General features: G+C 41.7%; 3 protein-coding genes across 3 annotated transcripts in view; 2 read left to right on the forward strand and 1 right to left on the reverse strand.

The window, feature by feature from the left end:
• The window catches only part of LOC105277688, a 72,255-nt gene that overhangs the window by 7,246 nt on the left and 47,918 nt on the right, over nucleotides 1–17,091 (reverse strand). Inside the window, exons 2-3 of the mRNA XM_026971395.1 lie at nucleotides 1,987–2,231; nucleotides 912–1,720 (exon numbers count right to left, since the gene is read on the reverse strand). Coding sequence (XP_026827196.1) covers nucleotides 912–1,720; nucleotides 1,987–2,154 — 977 coding nt within the window. The 5' untranslated portion in view covers nucleotides 2,155–2,231. The remainder of the gene's footprint in view (nucleotides 1–911; nucleotides 1,721–1,986; nucleotides 2,232–17,091) is intronic.
• On the forward strand, nucleotides 2,940–7,612 carry LOC105277731. The gene is made up of 7 exons (XM_026971047.1): nucleotides 2,940–2,981; nucleotides 3,400–3,646; nucleotides 4,073–4,357; nucleotides 4,718–5,144; nucleotides 5,620–5,883; nucleotides 6,274–6,544; nucleotides 7,218–7,612. Exons 1-7 carry the CDS (start codon nucleotides 2,940–2,942, stop codon nucleotides 7,575–7,577), a joined length of 1,896 nt encoding a protein of 631 aa, XP_026826848.1. The 3' UTR covers nucleotides 7,578–7,612.
• LOC105277687 lies at nucleotides 9,266–14,076 on the forward strand. Its single transcript, XM_020031127.2, is given in 6 exon segments — nucleotides 9,266–9,478; nucleotides 10,601–10,858; nucleotides 11,255–11,892; nucleotides 12,763–13,074; nucleotides 13,489–13,814; nucleotides 13,816–14,076. Coding segments are annotated over 6 exon segments (1,917 nt in total). The 5' UTR covers nucleotides 9,266–9,290; the 3' UTR covers nucleotides 14,011–14,076.

Here is a 17,091-nt window from a genome sequence, read left to right on the forward strand (position 1 = left end):
GTACAGTTAGTAGATAATTAGATTACTTTTTTACCACTGATTGCTAAATATAATTGATAAAAATTTGAAAATCTTTATGATATATACATAACGATGTTCTCCACTCCTTAATCATTTATACAGGGTGTCCCGAGTTTTAACCGATAAACTGCGGAAGCATATTCTACTAGTGGAAATAAGAAAGAATTCTTATATCGAGTTTGCTTAGAAATGCTTTATTACAAAGTTATAAACCAATATTGAAAAGAAATATGAGATAAGTAACAACGGATTTATTCACAAAAATAAAAATTATCTACGCAATGATTTAGTGACGCATTTCAAAATGTTGTCCTTGCACATCGATACAAGCTAGACATCGACGTAGTACAGAATTTGTTACAGTACGACATTCCTGAAAATTTTGTTGCATCTCAGTAACTGAATTAGTAATTCGTTGCTTTAAATCTATCTGGTACTCTCCTGTTAGGAAATCTACGTTGATACTCTCGTACGGCAGCTCGTGCATTTCCGTCACAGAATCCGTACACGAAATGAATATCGGTGTATTCCTCATTTGAAAACACTTTTGGCATTCTGATAGTAATTGCTAGTTGACACGACGATTGAAATCTAACAGCTACTGTTGTGAAAGTAACAATCATACTGAATCGTTTCAACATAGTGAACATGAATACATGTGAATACACATAACATAAACATCTTCGACCTTGCAAATTCTACACTATGTTCCGTTGTTACTTCTTATCTCATATTTCTTTTCAATATTGGTTTATAACTTTGTAATAAAGCATTTCTAAGCAAACTCGATATAAGAATTTTTTCTTATTTCCACTAGTAGAATATGCTCCCGCAGTTTGTCGGTTAAAACCCGGGACACCCTGTAGAGAAAATAAAATTGATACTCTTACCTTAAATGATTCCTCGGCACATTGTGGATGTCTTTATACACTAGGTGCAGCCTGACCGTGTCGGAGTTAAGATCGGCACGGATAGCCCAGGCTTGCTTGTCGCGATCGTAGCAGGGCGCGGCAGGCAACGGCAGCGACGGACTCAACGCTTGCACCGCAATCTCGCAGATGGTTCTCGCCTCGAGCATCTCCAACGATACTCGGAGCGTGCCCTTGTGCGCGATGTCAGACCACCTGACCCTGGTGTGCCATCCGAAGCCACAACCTTCAGCGTCGGAGATGTCCTCGATCGGTCCGGAATCGATCCGTCGATCGCCCTCGCCTAGCGCCAGACTATACCTTACCCGGCACCGATGATCAAACCCCGATAGTCTCATCAGATAAACGCTCACGCGACTCTCCTGACCGCGACCGTCCGTATCCTTGCCATGCGGATAGATGACCAAGTTCCAGTCGAAACCGCCGAACGCGATGTAATCGGTCTCCAGCTTGCTCGGCTTCGTCTGGCCCGCCGAGAATACCGACGTCGGCATCCTGACCTCGGTCATATAGACAGTCCGCACGTTCGCCATGGACAGCTCCAGCTGGAACTCGCCGTTTGTGTCGGCGAAATTACGGCTGAAGAGATCCGCCACGGCGATGTAGCTACGATTGCCTTGCGCTGGAGCCTCATAGGTAAACTTGACGCGTTTGCCGGAGAAGCTCTCGTTCATGGAGAAGTGCTCTCGATTCAGCAGCGTGAACGTGAAATCCACGTACACGCGGAGGTTTCTTGATGCGCCACGCCATACCAGGTACACGCCGAGAACCTTGAAAGAGTAATCACCGGGATAATGGTGACCATTTCGTTTCATTTCATTCGCCGTCTCACTTTAATCGTATTTTTCTAAATAGACTTGGATTAATACTGAAGTTGAATATCTAAAATAATGTTCTTTCCAATATATTATGCAAGAGGAAAAAAGTTGATCTTTAACATTCTCTCATAAAAGGAAGAATTTTATTAAATATTTGTCAAAATATTAATAAGTTTTTCAATTAGTGATTCTAATGAAGATTTGAGGGAGATGATTACCTTTTCCCCGCGCGAGAAAGCGACGGCCCATCTCTGAAAACCGCATACTAGTTCTTTGCTCGTGACGTCCCTCTCAGGATCGCGCACGACGGTCCTAGTGACGACGAAGGAGAAGACCCGCGTGCCACTGCGATCGTGCAGCTGCGCGAACCTATACAACAAAGCCATCACCGCATCTCGAGGGCACCCTTAATCCGATGGTCCGCGTTTACGAGAAGAATTCGTCTTGATTGGCCTATGAAAATCTGAAAAAAACACGATATCCCGTTAATGGCGATTAGAACAATAATTATCCTGGCAGTAATACTACTATGAAAGTTCAAACAATTTTTAAAAGAGCGACATAACGTAAACACCTCTAACTAACAACATTTTCTGGCTTTAATGCTTTTTATTATATATTTCTTTTCTTAACAGTTATCACAGACTTGCGAGAAATTAAGCGAAATACAACAGAATAATAATTAATTCCTCTAACTTAATAATGACATTAATAATGAACATCGTAAGGTCTCAAAAACAGAATATTTCGTTAAGTATTTCCTTTTGAGATTCAAAGCGCGATTACTAAAAAATTCTTGCTTCGAATTTCTTTGGAGAGCTCACTGGTATCACACTGCACTGCCGTCGTAATCCGCTTTCATTCCCACATGCTGCAACGTACGTAACGGCCTTTGTGGTATTAATTGTTACGTATAACGGAGTATGCCGTATTGAACACGGGCGAGTAGGCTCTGGCGTGGTTTTTCAATGAAAGGAACGCGGGGAAAAGCGGCGACCTGATTTCGCGAATAACGATCTCCACATCCTCCAGAAAATGACGTAGACAAGTTTCGAATTTTGCTCCTAAAATACTGCATACAGATTCCCGATGAGAAGTAGAAGTAAAGTAGAATCGTAATCTCGGATAACTCGATGCATTGTAATGCCGATGAGAAATCCATTAAGTAATTATGTTTCATGATGTTGTAAAACAATCTGCGAGTATGCAATCTGTAAGTACAAATTTAGCACTCTGTATCATATTATATACATATTCCATGCAGAACTGCGTTGCGTAACGTATGCATTTGCTAATGCACGTTCGCTCGTATTCGCCTATTTTCACATGAGATGTTCCATCTGTCACCTAAATGTCACGTGAATATCATGTCGCATTTAATAAATTATAACGAAAAATGTAACTGAAAAATCAAGCATGTAAAAGTAAGACTCGGTGCTCATACGTTCGGAAAATTTCATGTTTGAGAGATCCAGGTAAAATATTTCTTTCTAAATTTCTTTCGAAATACTTTTTTCTTTTTCAGCTTGTTGCTATTTCAATAGTAGCATTAGTAATAGTTTTTGCTGGTATGCTGCATGTTTGAAATACGACGAGAGTTACTTTTTTATCTACTTAGGAAGATTCAATAGATCGTCATGTTGGCGCTGAAGAAGGAGGAGGCTCCTGAAGTCTTCAGGGAGGCCATCCTTTATCGTGAATGGGGCCATCGACTGGCCAGTCTGGGTAGTTACCCATTGGCTATAGATTATTTCAAAAAGGCATCTAAATTGGCTGAAGTCGAGGACCTCAGATCGTTAATCGGTCACTGCAGAGCGCTCCTTAGAAACGCGAAGTACTTCAAAGCAGAAAAATTGTCGGGGAAATGTATGACACTAGGTATGACCGCGCTAACATCCTGAAAATCTCTGTGAAACGTAAATTGAAAATACAAAATGACGTAAGTGCAAGACTTTATTTTTCATACTTTTTTCCTCTTCAAGAGTGCCCTTTTCAAGAGTGTAAATGTGCTTATTATTACAACTATTTTCAATATTATTAACTGTCTTCACATTCTACACTTTCTTACGCCAATTTGCTAATTTGCTCGCAATTTATTCAAATCTACATGACACTGAAATCTACGTCATTTCGTACTTTCAGTCCACAAATAACGTTTATCCTGCAGACACATTAATTCTGCTCGATAAATATCTTGCGTCTTAAGCAACGTCAAGTAATGACTTTCGATGTATAACGACCCTTCGCTCGATGATCCAATAAAGTAGCGCGCTTGATCTCTGCGTTCGCGCATCTCGGCTGCAGATCCCGATCATTACAAAGCACGGCAGATGCGGATGAAGGCGCTTTTCCAGATCGGCGAGTTCGGTCACAGCCTGGCTCACGCCTACGCGGGTATGCGGCGGCATAGGATGACCTTTGAGCACGGCGTCCATCAGGCGACCGAGACCATTGAAGATTGTGTCGGCCGGAACACATCGCCTATAGCGTTGCTGCTGCTCTATCCGTGGATACGACGGCTGAACGAGCACCGCGAGCTTCTGATCGGCAAGCTCAAGGAGGAGGAGCAGGAGGAGGATGAGTTCGAAGGTGCGTATCGTGCCCAGAATAAAGGCGGTACTTTCTCGCCATATTGCTGCTATCAATCCTCGAGCGACGGCGAGGATGAGTGTCTTCGGAGCAACGCTCTCTTTTCTCTCTTTCTCTGACTTTTACGAAACGAGATTCAACTTTTTTTTATAGTAGAGCAGAAGAGTACTTTAGGCAGTACTTCTCGACTATGATCAAGTAATTGCGTTTTAAAGATTTTACCGAAAACTATTATATGTATGTTATTTTCGAATATTATTTGCAAATAATAGATACACTTGTAAATGACATAAAATTTTATTTGTACTGGTTTGAAATTTTGAAAATAGTATAGGAGGTGCAAATCGACTGTAACCGTAGATATCGTGGAGGACGAGTCGAGATTCCAGGTGAACGACCCGGAGGTGCAACGACAGGTGCGATTGAAAGGGTTGCAGCGCGTTATAGCGAAATTGTATATGGGTCTCTTGGCGATCGATAAGGATTTCCTCGAGGAGATTGTGAGCCACCCGGAAATCGTGGCCTCGGCGAACAGGAGCTCGACTTTAGAGCTGCTCGCTCTTGCAAGTACATGCCATCGAAACGTAATGTGCCTGCAGGATCTCCTCCGAATGAGACGACCGATCTACGTTACGCTTTTTCAACGACGAGCGATCCCGAAGGGGCATAAAATGATGATCGAGCAGGAACGAAGATTGCGCAGAAATATAATCATCATACAGGCAGATTTCCTGTTACGCTATTTGCATGCTGCAAGAATTAACAAAAACTATCGTACTTTTTTCGGGTTGGTAGTGTCCGGTCTAGTCAGCAAGCAGTCAATATATTATGAACGTTTTATTTATTTTATTTTATATGTTATAAACATTTTAGTTTTATTCTGAACGTTCGTTAAAAATTTAAATTCTGGAATATCTGATTATGTGTAAAATTTAATCGATACATGAAATTTATTTAATATCCTGTGGTATCAAGAATCGAATTTTTGAAGTCTCTTCTTTTAAGTTTTATTTTATTTTCAGTGTTATAAGTTTGCAAGTTTGCCATTTTTATTTCTTATGCAGAAATTACTTATTTACGAATCTTATTTACGAATAATTTATTTGACAAGAATAAATAAATAAGTAAATAGGAATAAGTGAATAAAAAAGAATAAATTTATCTAATTTTAGATTAATACTTGTTTTTCCTAACAATTAATTGTTTCTTTTATTCCTATGAAGTTCTAATATTAGAAAAACTCGACTTAATCTTTTCGCTAGATTTATCGAACGTATCAAGGACAAGTTCGATTCGTATTCAGACCGGATGTTTCCACTGAAACAAAAGTGCTTAGACGCACTATATAAAATGGTGGCGTGGGTGTACATTGACACGCGTAATTTGATGTGTCTGGAAAACGAGGAAATGAAGACAAGGTACTTGAAGCATCACCTGGGAATACGAGTCGCGATGTTGCCTCGAGACATCGATCTCGCGTGGATGCCGACTGTGAATCCAAAGGAAACGCTCAAGATGTTTCGCAGGTGTATATTATTCACACATTTACCACAGATTTCAGGGAAAAAAGACATAATATATCTGATAAGTTTCCTACATTTTTCATGCGCAAATTATAACATTTATATTTCATTAATGTACTAACATATTTTTGTTTATTCATTTGCGTGAATTCTTTCTAATTTTGTATCTGTTACCGTTTTGACAAGTGCGCACAGTTTTGACAAGTTCAATACATATAATTACATAATTTATGTAATTACACAAATGACGTAAATTGTGAAACACATTTATCTTGCATTAATTTATGCATCGAATTCATTATTGTAATTACGCGCGCAATTTATTCTCTATAACAATTTCCATTTAACTGATCAATATGCCTAAAACAATTTCAATATTTGCGGCTTGAGCAGGAGATTAGCCCTGGCATCCGCGCCGCTCGAACTCGTCTGGTTATATCATGAATTTTGCAAGTTTCTCATCGACATCAATCGCTTCGATCTGGCCAGATTCTACGCGAAGAAGGGACGCGATTTGGCGCAGAAGACAGACTATGATCAATGGATCCTGAATATCGATCATTTGACGCTACGAATAGAGATCCATCAGAATAACCGGAACGAGGCGAAAGACGCCGCGATTTTAGCGCTTGCATGTGCCAGAAAACTCGATATCGATTACCTGGTAAAAATAAAATCCCACAATTTCGCGAACGTACTCATAATAGCGGCGGCCCTCTTGTGGTCAAATTTATTCAACGATCGATAGCCGATTGCGTATTATTTAAAGTTAGTTCGCGGCGTACGCGTGTCTAAGAAACGTCGGGAAATAGCCAACGGAAAGCCCGCCGCCGTCTTCGACAGTTCGCATTAATTTTTCCTTCCCTCAGAGCAATCTGCGCTTTCGCGAGTTTAATTTTTCAGTGGACGGCGTCTAGCAACACTCCGGCGGATTACAGACACCAAAGCACTATCTCAAACTGTAGCGAGCGCGAGAAGAAATTTTTTCCTCGATACGATTTTACGGCGCTGTTATATATATATATATATTTTTAAACACGTTGAAAATTGTTTTGCTTTCTTTTGCTTTCTTTTAAAAGCATTTTGAACTTTTTGCTGGGTTAAAGTGTTTCCACTAGTTACGTAAAGTTTCCTCGCGCCATATAAAAACCGGAGAAATAGCTTCAGAAAATCTTTCTTCGTGAAAGATACGACGGACGTGAGGACCCTCTTCCGAAAAGCGGTTCGTGATTATAGCGCGGCACAATCGAATCGCTGACGTAGGAACGGACCTAAAGGATTCTCCATTTGGCGACGGCGGTCTTAATTCAACAGCCGGTCTTATAACGTTTCCGCAGATAGATTTCTATGAAAGGGCCGTGCAAGCTGTGGAAGCGGAGCTGGACGTGGAACGGATCGGTGACTTTGACGGCATCGCTGCCAGGCAGCAGCTCATTCTGGACCTGATGCCGCCGGGGATGAAGGGGGAGGTGGATTTTCTGTGGCGGCGCATGGACGTCGTACCCGCCAGGAGAAGACTCTCCGTCATGCCGGGCTGCAAGCCGATCGATCGAAAGTTCAAAATGCCCTCCACGCGAAGGACCATTTTGCCCAGCCCGCGCAAGGACCCGGAAAGGGATGCCAGAATCGCTCTGCTGAAGCAGCACGTCCCGCCTCTCAGACGACCGGGCTTTGTGAATTTCGAGGAATTTGAATGATCAATCCGAGTGACGGGAGAAACACCAATAACCGTATTTTCGCCGCGTTGTTCCGGCCAACATCCATCATGTGCGCTCGCGCGCGCACATGCAAGTTGAATTATGCGAGGTAATCAACGCGACACGTGAACTCTGCGAATGACAATTGTTCAATTATGCACTGATGTGCGTTTGTTCATTTCGCGTTTAGCGGAAGCTATTAAAAGCTCTGAATTTCACTGACAGATTTACTTGCAGCTTTTATTTCGAACCGCGGGAGATTATTTATTCGTGAGACTCTCTGCGTTTTATAGGATTCTGCTCGTTCGACCAGCGTTAAAAAAAGGAACGTCCAACAAGCACCCGTTTTAACAGCCGCGAGATTAAGATTTTTATCAAGCGCTTTTCGTTCCGAGTGCGATGTTAAGAGATTAAATATTGGGATTGCATCGTCGAGCGCCCGTAGGCAGGTTTTCCCGCGCTGTCACACAGCGATGTTAAAAATCCTCGACCGACCTCGCAGCTGGTTTGCCGATTTACGTAATCGCGACCGCACACGGGGTCATCTCTCTCTTTATTCGCCGTGCATCATCGCGCTATCTCGTTACTCTCACGTTCCAATCCGGTAACGCCTGACAGGCCCATCTCGCCGTGATGCACGGTCGTTTTCCAATAACGACATCGCGCCTGCCAATCCGAGGCGAGCAACATTCTGGCCGTCCGTGGAGCTACCGGAAGCACCGTAGCGGAAATCTCCTTACCGCACCGGCACTCCAGATCCTCCTTCTTTCCTTTATTTTTCCTCTTTCCTTTTTTTGATCATTACACGCCTGAAATTCCACTCTCATTCCTGCCGCGCCTCCCCCACCTTTCTCCCCCATCTACCTCTCTCTGGCCACATTTTACCGCAACGGTATGCCGACTGTTAATTGACAAGAATAATTAATTAGCCACCGGGACAATATAGTAATTTATCGGAGACGGAAGAGGGAGAGAGGAGATAGCAGGAGGAAATGATACATCGAAATTTTCACGATTCGTGATGAAAATTGGATGCAACCGGCGAAATGTATATCGCGGTTGCGGCTTGAAATTTCATATGGGCCTTCGTATATCCTGTTTACGTGTAAGTTCGATGTTTGATCGACATGTGAGAAATATATCGTATCTCGTGATGCACATTTTTCTTGAATCGTGCGGCTAGAATAAAATAAAATAACTCGAGACGGATAGCTTAGATCAGCCATGAAGCGCGGGTGTAATGTGTTGTTGTCAGATGTACGCATGAAATTTACGAAGATGGATTACCTCTCATACACGGTGCGTTTATCGAAGCTTTTCCGCGTAGCAGTTACAATAGCTTTTGCTATTTTATTTTATATCTTTCTAGTATCTTTCATTTTCTTTCTCAAAATTGCTATTATTCCTCTTTTTCATAAAGACTATATTTATTCTATAAAATTATGTTAACATTCAATTTAGCAGAGAAAACATTTAGCCGGTGGAACGCACGATCGATGCACAGGTACACGTGTAGAGGTAATTATATTCGTATGATTATTTCGATTTGCAACGATGACATATTGTCGCCAAACGGTCCATAGAGTATCGCCGGTATGCGGTAATGAAGAATCGATCGAAACGAGCGAAATTGGTCACCGAACGCTTCCGACTGAAAAACAAATCGCTGCGATACCCTCGATCGGGAGACTTACAAATAAATGTGTGACATGAATGGCTGTCTCTACCAGATGGAAACTTGACAGCGCCGTGCAAGATCTCAACATCACCAAGCAGACGGTGGAGAGTGCGGAGAGTCGTGCACGTCTTCAAGTAAAAGCATGCGCTTCGAAGCTGTTACGTGGAAATGATCGTCAATATGCACAAGCCCTGCATCGTCAAGCGGATGATCTGTATCAGCGGTAACGCAATCAATACTTTGTTAATGGCATTAAGTGCTAGGGATGGCATTAATCTCACGTCACGCTTCATATTTCACGACTTTTGATTAGCTCAGCTAATTTGACGCGTGCGTGGCGCTAATCCCGACGGTCCACGATGGATAATTCCAGGATGGATCGTCATTTTCGGGCTTACACCGAAAGCACATTAGGCTCTTAATTCCTTTCGCTTCTTTCTTTCAGGAGGAAAATCCAAATCGGCCGACCTCTCGATACGTCCTATTTTTGTTTAAAAATATGCGCGCTTATGATGCCGAACAATAAGAGAAAAAAATCCACTGTGTCTCTTTGACATTCTGTAATTTTCAACTTGGATTGAATCTGGACATATAAATGTGTAGAAGTGATCACGATGTATTTCTATTAGCTTAGTTATGTCAAAAGTGTCGATATTTTATATGGATACAGAATGATGGACGTGTACATAGATGCAATGAAAAGGTTCTTCGAAAAACAGAAAAGTCCTTTGTTTGAAACTCTGCACCACGTATTGTTAAACAACATTTTGATAAAACAATAATTAAAGCATTTATTAAATTAATAATTTTAGCAAAAGTAGGATAATATTGTCTCTTTTTATCTCTTTCTGTTTGATTAAACATTTTTAGCTTTCTTTTATATCTTAATTAAATTAACTTGCGCATAAACTTTTATTAGCTATATTGTAAAATTATTATCGATAAAATAACTTTATTGTACCAAAGGTTTCAAATTTAAAACTTACTTCAATATTATTTTTGTCATAAATTTAAGCATTTTGATCGTTCCTGGAGGAAATGGGTCATGGAGAATATCGGAAATATTGCCAATATGTGGTATTCATGAAAGAACATTCCATGGGAATGTTACTTTGCAAAGTCGATATTTATTATTCTTTTTGAACATTTATCCTTACATTTAATATGTTTATATCAAATATCGATTACCAAATTTTAGTGGGCATTTATAAATGATGGCTATCGCTCTATAAATTTTTAAGGGTCTGAATATTGTAGCGAACCGTCTGCGTACAATGTGCGCCAAGGATTAATGATAAAAGTTTAACGAACACGATCTAAAATTTTGCGCATGTAACTTGCACAGTGGCGAGTACGAATCAGCATTGGTACTATATCACCGAGCGGCCACCGTGTGCTCGCATGACAGCAGCCACAGTGCGGCAGCGCGACGTACCGCGGCCACGATAAGCTCGTGGAATAGTCCGGAGAAAAGCTCAGCGAGGCTTCCGGTAAATGTGAGGGATGACGCGGTCTTGCGGGAAACTTCGTGCTCCGAGAACACGACACTTTGCGATGTTCCGAAGCCTCCTGGTGGTCTGTCGATCGCTCCCGACATTCTCAGGTTTAAATATATAATTAATCCTTTTACGTTTAATACAGATTCATATTATATCGTGAATTTACTGCTTTTATAAGCTTTGAAGATTCCCTCGCGAATTTGCTATTCAGTTCTGTCCATTTATCGCAGCTTTTTAAAATTCCAGTTTCAAATCCAGCTTGTTAATAACATTTTAAAATAAAATCCAAGATGAGAAAGTAGAATTTAAAAAAGGTCTTCAAGTTTTAGAAGGTCTGATGTAAACGAACGGTGAAGGTTCATTTTACTTAATTGTATTCTAAAAGCTTAATTTGTTCTTAAGAGGCTTTCGTTCTTGATAAAATTTGAAGTTCCAAATATTAATTTAAAGAAAAGCACTTCAACATTTCGGTCGCCGGATGTCTTTATCCCTCGTTTCAGATATCTTGATGTTCGCAAGAGGACTTCTCGTGGAAGCTCCGCCGCGCTGAAATCGTTAACTTCGCACGTGACCCAATCCAGAACGATATTGCAGCACATGAACAGTCGCGCCGACAGGATGCTGAAGAGTCTCAGAGCTAGTTTCAATGCTGGGAAGATGAGATCTTCTCTGAGGCTCGCCGAGGACTTGTTGACGTTATCATCTGGCCTGGAGGATCCATGTCGACACAAAATACCGGCCTACCGCTACTTGTCTCTCATCCACACGGCTTTGGGTAGGCACGATCGTGCTTGCAGCACGGTCGCCGCGATGGTGCGTCTCTCGAAGAGTACCAACGATATCGTCCTTCTGTCGCGTGCCTTGATGACTTTGGGCAAGGTGCATCTCAGCTTCAGTCATCTAGAAGCGGCCGCACGCGCCTGGGAAAATTTGTCTGTACACATCGAGCATCCGGTTCCGCGAGCCTGGATTCATCACGAGATCGGACGTTGCCACTTGGAGATGGGGAGATACAGCAGGGCGTTACGCAAGGCAGCGCAATGTCGCGAATGCGCGGAAGAGGCGAACTCGAAGAGGTGGATCTTTCATGCCAGCCTGCTGCGGGCGCAGTGCCTGGCGATGCTGGGTCGTTTCGCCGGTTGGTGATGACTCTATTTCTCAAACTGTCGCTGTTCCAAACTGAATCCTCGCGAGAGTATCCTCGCAAAAGTGTCGCGCTCTTTCTCCCGGCCGGATTTTTTGGCGGAACCAAACGAAATTGCAGACACACTGCACGGTTGCCAAATACCACGTTCCTCTCCCGGAATTTTATAGTTCGCTGTTCGAGATAGTACTTAACTTTTTTCTGAAATTTTTTTCACGATGCGATATTACGTTGCGCAGCTGCGTCGCTTTTAGCGACGTCTAAAAATATAACGCACAATTTTCTACAATTTTACGTTAAAAAATGTGTAAAGTACTTGGCTTTATCAGAGATATGCGGCTGAGCTGTAAAAGAGAGGAGTAAAGAAAAAACAGGAGCAAGAAACAGAGTGAGAAATATAACACTTCTCTTTAATATATACGCTGACACTTTACCATGACGACGAGGTTTTACCTCGCTGTGCTCGTGAGAACGTCGAAATGTAGATCATCAGTGGGTAGTATGCATATCCGCAATGAAAAAATGCAATCTTCCAGATTTATACAGATACGTGTAGATGTAACCTTTTTTAAACGCTGGCTTGTATATTTTACAGACTCATTTGCAAAATTGTGGAAAAATACGCGATGTACCTAGCTATTTGTAGGAACGGAACGAAATTGACCTATATCCCGTAATCGAGATTCAATTTAGCGGACGAGTATACATCCAATACGGTATCGCTTCGTTGAAATCGCTCGGTAATTTAAGGGGCGGCGGACTCGTCTCTCGTGTTTGCGTAAAACCGACGTGAATGTTCGTGCAAAATTACGGAGGAAGGGTGCTCGGCGCATGACCATCCCTAAAATGAGCTGTCGTTCGCAGAAGCGCTCGAGGAGCTGCGAGCCGCCGCGAACATCAGCGAGGAGGAAGGTGACACCCCTACGTTGTCTTACATCCGAGATCTAATCGACCAGCTGAATCGTGCTCTGCGCGAAGTCACGTTCGGTGAGGATCGATGCCTGAAGGGTGCTCTTCGAAGGTTATCGCCTCGGAGCGAGGAGGAGCCTGGACGATTTGAGGGGAACGGCGCGATAACAACTTCAGGAATTAGGAGAACGACGCGCAGCGAGGGCGACGATGCGCCGTCATTCTCCGATTATCCGGAGGACGAGATCCTCGATCGGTGCGAGATAGGTATCGGAATGCGTTGTTTGTAGGGAATTTATTACTAACTCGACGAAAATTTAATCGATAATTTCAAAAATTGCTTCGGAAGCGTAAAAGCAATCTCTCCGCAAATAGAGTTATTCATTAAAAAATAATGCGCACGGAAGACTAAACTTTTTCGGAAGATTTGTTCATTCGACAGTAAAAAATATCGAATTTCGCGTTTTGAATGTGTAAATTGCTTTTTCCGATTCGTGAAGTTTTAAAATTCCGTGTGCCACTCTACGAGTATATTAAATATATTTTTGATTCTTTGATTGAATAAAATATTCCACCTATTTCATTTATACCATACGTTTCTTCCCCAAAACATTCACAATAGAAAATTATTCGAAATTTAGGCAAAATTCCATTCTAACTTCAATGAACGAATTTACGCAGATGAGGATTCAAGTTCGTTGGACAGTGCAATGTCCTTTAGAAGCAAAAAAATCAATCTGACGTATGTGATTGAGTCTCACACAAATGTTTCGAGCAGAGACAAGCCCGACGGCGTGAGGACGGATGACGACTACGAGCTGGAGGAACTTTTATCACACGAGTCACACATGACGTTCAGAACATGTTATATTGAATCGAAGCACCTCATAGACGGAGAGAATACACCGTCCTTTTTAAAACAGCCAGTCGAAACATGTTCCAGTAACATCGAAACGAGCGTCGGACGTGCTACTAACGACACATTCAGAATCTCGAGATCCTGCGAGGACGGACGATGCAACTTTGACAGCGCTATTGACGGGACGCGTCATGATGCCATCGTCACTCGAGTCCCGCGGGGACGCTCGTTACTTCCTGAAACACAAAAACAAGACGACGAAGAAGAAGAGTCCCTCGTTCGCGGCGCGTTTTCCACTTCCGAAGTACTTGTCTGAAGCAAGACTCCGCTTGAAAGGAGGTTGAGAGCTTTAAATTGTATTTACCACGTGAGAAATAGGAAATAAACGTCATAGCAGGTATGGCAAAAAAAGAATGTTTCTGAAGTTTCCTTCTTTCCTGTTTTTCTTTAATGTAGCCTTTGAAATGCACTGATTGCGAAATGGAAAGCGACTGCAACAATGAGTTGGAGGTAGGAGGAACTTACAATTCACCACTGGTGAATTAAAATGTCGCTTTTGATTTTTTTTCATATTCGCATATCGTGTTTGATTGCACAGCATCTACTCTCGTCGCGTCGGTGTGCATCAAACTGTGCTTTATTCGCTCGTTCGAGACGCATCGCGCGTGTAATTGTGCATTGACAAGTGCGGAATAAAGTGTCGGGTAACAGTTGTCGTGTCATTAATGAGCGCACGCGATTCTAATTAGCTTCTTCATGATACCTGTGTTCTGCGCTTTCGGTCTGGAAATGGTGCAGTTTCGATCGGAAGCTGATGCTCCGACGAAATAGCTGCTAAAATAGAGCATAGTAAATAATAATTATCTTCGTTACGTTTTCCATTTTTATTTTCTTGTAGCAATATTCATATTATATAGATCCATCTGATTTTCCTTTTTTCGTCAAAAATAAGGATAATTAAGGATTAATATAAATTAGACTTTTATAAAATTTAAACAAGAAGCAACTAAAATTCATATATACGTATGAATATTGTAATGAATATTATAAAATGACCTATATATATAATATTATTTATGGCACATATTATATTATTTCATGTATATAATATAATTATACCACCAAGGTTTTTTACTATCAGTTTTGTGAGAGATTTTAAAACAAATTTTTACTGTATTTAGATAAAGTTTGTGAAAGGATCATATATCATATTTTTTTAAATGTTCGTCACTGTTCGCAGTAAGTCGCAATGCGTTCATTCGTAAAACTGATACCTTACGAAAATTCAACCGTACAAAACCGACGTACATTTGAAAAATAAACCAATGCGCGTCGCGTACACAACTGGGTTTATTTAAACTCGTTTATCACGTTCGCGGGATACGCACATACATATATTCCACGAAAATTCAATCGAATTCGATGTCAAAGGGTGAAACGGCGTGGAAGGTATCAGCACCGGAAAGCGTACCCACGCATATAGGCGTGACAGCGCTCGCCAGCGCAGTGTGTAAAATATGAAAGAACGGCAGAAAAATACGGCGAGAAGCAGAAGGGAAGAGAGCACGAGGGTACGTACTCAAAGCTACCTGTTGAGCTATCTACGCGTTCTCGGCAGGCCTCTTTGTCGTGCTGCCAAGATGGCGAGAGAATAAGTTGCGACACGCGAGAACTTACAATATGCGGAACCATGATTGTAATTCTGTTTGTGGGATCGCGAGCGACGTGGAGAGCGAAAATTTCAAAACGGCGTAACAACTTAATTATTTTCAAATAAGATTGGAATATAATTATGCAATGTAAAATAAGAATCTCTTATCGCATATATTTCATCGTAGAAAAGAAACCATTTTTACAAAACCAAAAGATGAAATAAAATTATCTTAAAAAGTTTGAGATTTGACAATAGGCAATGTGAATAATCAGTTGGACATTATTGGATATTGGATATTGTACTAGGAATTGCAGGAAAATGTTAATATCTAGAAATGATTGCAAAGGAACAAAGAGTCGAGAAAATTCGCCATCGTAAAATAAAAGCGGCGGTTCAGGAACGTCTCGTGTGTCTTTCGCTGGCATAAAACTGCATTTCCGAGTCGCTTGGAAAAAGGGACAGATACAATGGCCCGTCCGGCATACCTGTAGACGAGAAACCCGATCGTTGTTATTCAACTCGCACGCGCAGTGAAAATAGCAATGTCTCGGTTTTCGCGCAGCTCGTCCGGACTCGCCGAGTGGAGAAAAAACCGGGTACTGGGTCGTATGGACAAAGTGGAGCAACCGCTGTTGCTTTTACTTGTCGCGGAAGCTACCTCGAACAATATAAATAAATGAGACGTTTGTTCGGAGCGCTTATCTATATTCAAAGTTGCAGCAGCCGTTTCTACGAGTAACAAGTCACAGCAAACACGGCGCGCTGAAATACTGCGAGCAAAAAGACATTTAATATCTGTAAAAGTTGAAAGAAACTTGCGGTTACGTGTCAAGCAACAGATGACGATGAATGTTCGGCGATGTACATACGTATATACATACTTCGCGAAGCACGGACGTCTGGCAGTAATAAAAACAGGAAATTATTCGGCGCGAAGTACGACTTCGCTTCGTACTTTTTATTTCGCAGCGAGTACTTCCGTCTTCGCCCTCGATTCGTTTTTTTTTTCCACTCGAACCGTAGTGCGAATTCGACTTTCCTCCCGAGTTCCATTATCAGCTGGCATACGCAAATGTATCGACCGACATTCTTGTTCGGAGTAATCTCGTACAGAGCCAAGTAAGGAAACTCACGTGAAAGGGTTCCTCTATTTATTCTCCATTTCCCGAGTCGAGATTCTGAGCTAATCCAACAGCGTGCAAACAAACCCCTATTAACCCAAAGCCGAGATTTATTTCAAGTGCGGATGTATTACGTAACACGTGTGGCTAGTTGAGGCTGACCGATGTGCTTCGTGTCAGATTTAATCAACTGATTTTTCCTAGGGGTATTCTTTTTCGTAAGCGACAACGGGGGTCGTTTCGCAAGCAGGAAAGATCCCTCAGTGGATGTGGTTAAGAGTGCCTCTCTGACTTTACTTCTTTAGCCCTCGCGAGTTGAGGATGCGCTTTCTTGCACAGCATATATTTCAAGCTGGAATCCCGAGTTTCTTGTTAACTCGTCTAGGAAAATTTAATCATGTCTCCGCGAAGAATAATAAACGTATACTGCGTTAGACTTGGACGAAAATGAATTACCATGTCTCTGTTTGCTGTAAGTTTTGTGAAACTCATTTGCGCTAAGTATAACAGTGCGACAATGTGACAGTAAAAATAACAGTGCTTGACAGATGTCTAAATGTCTTAGAAGTTTCAATAAAACTTCTAAATTCGAAGTTTTCTCTGTGTTGATTTTTAGTTAGTTTAAGTGCGATTACGTAATATTAGTTTGC

Source organism: Ooceraea biroi, chromosome 7 (assembly GCF_003672135.1).
Source record: "Ooceraea biroi isolate clonal line C1 chromosome 7, Obir_v5.4, whole genome shotgun sequence".
Lineage (NCBI taxonomy): Eukaryota > Metazoa > Arthropoda > Insecta > Hymenoptera > Formicidae > Ooceraea > Ooceraea biroi.

Excerpts from the sequence above, each read along its gene's own strand:
- LOC105277731 (XM_026971047.1), top strand. The coding sequence starts at position 2,940 with ATGTTTCATGATGTTGTAAAACAATCTGCGAGTATGCAATCT. Across the intron at positions 5,884-6,273 it reads ACGCTCAAGATGTTTCGCAG|GAGATTAGCCCTGGCATCCG; the intron begins GTGTATATTATT and ends CGGCTTGAGCAG. Across the intron at positions 6,545-7,217 it reads AACTCGATATCGATTACCTG|ATAGATTTCTATGAAAGGGC; the intron begins GTAAAAATAAAA and ends ACGTTTCCGCAG.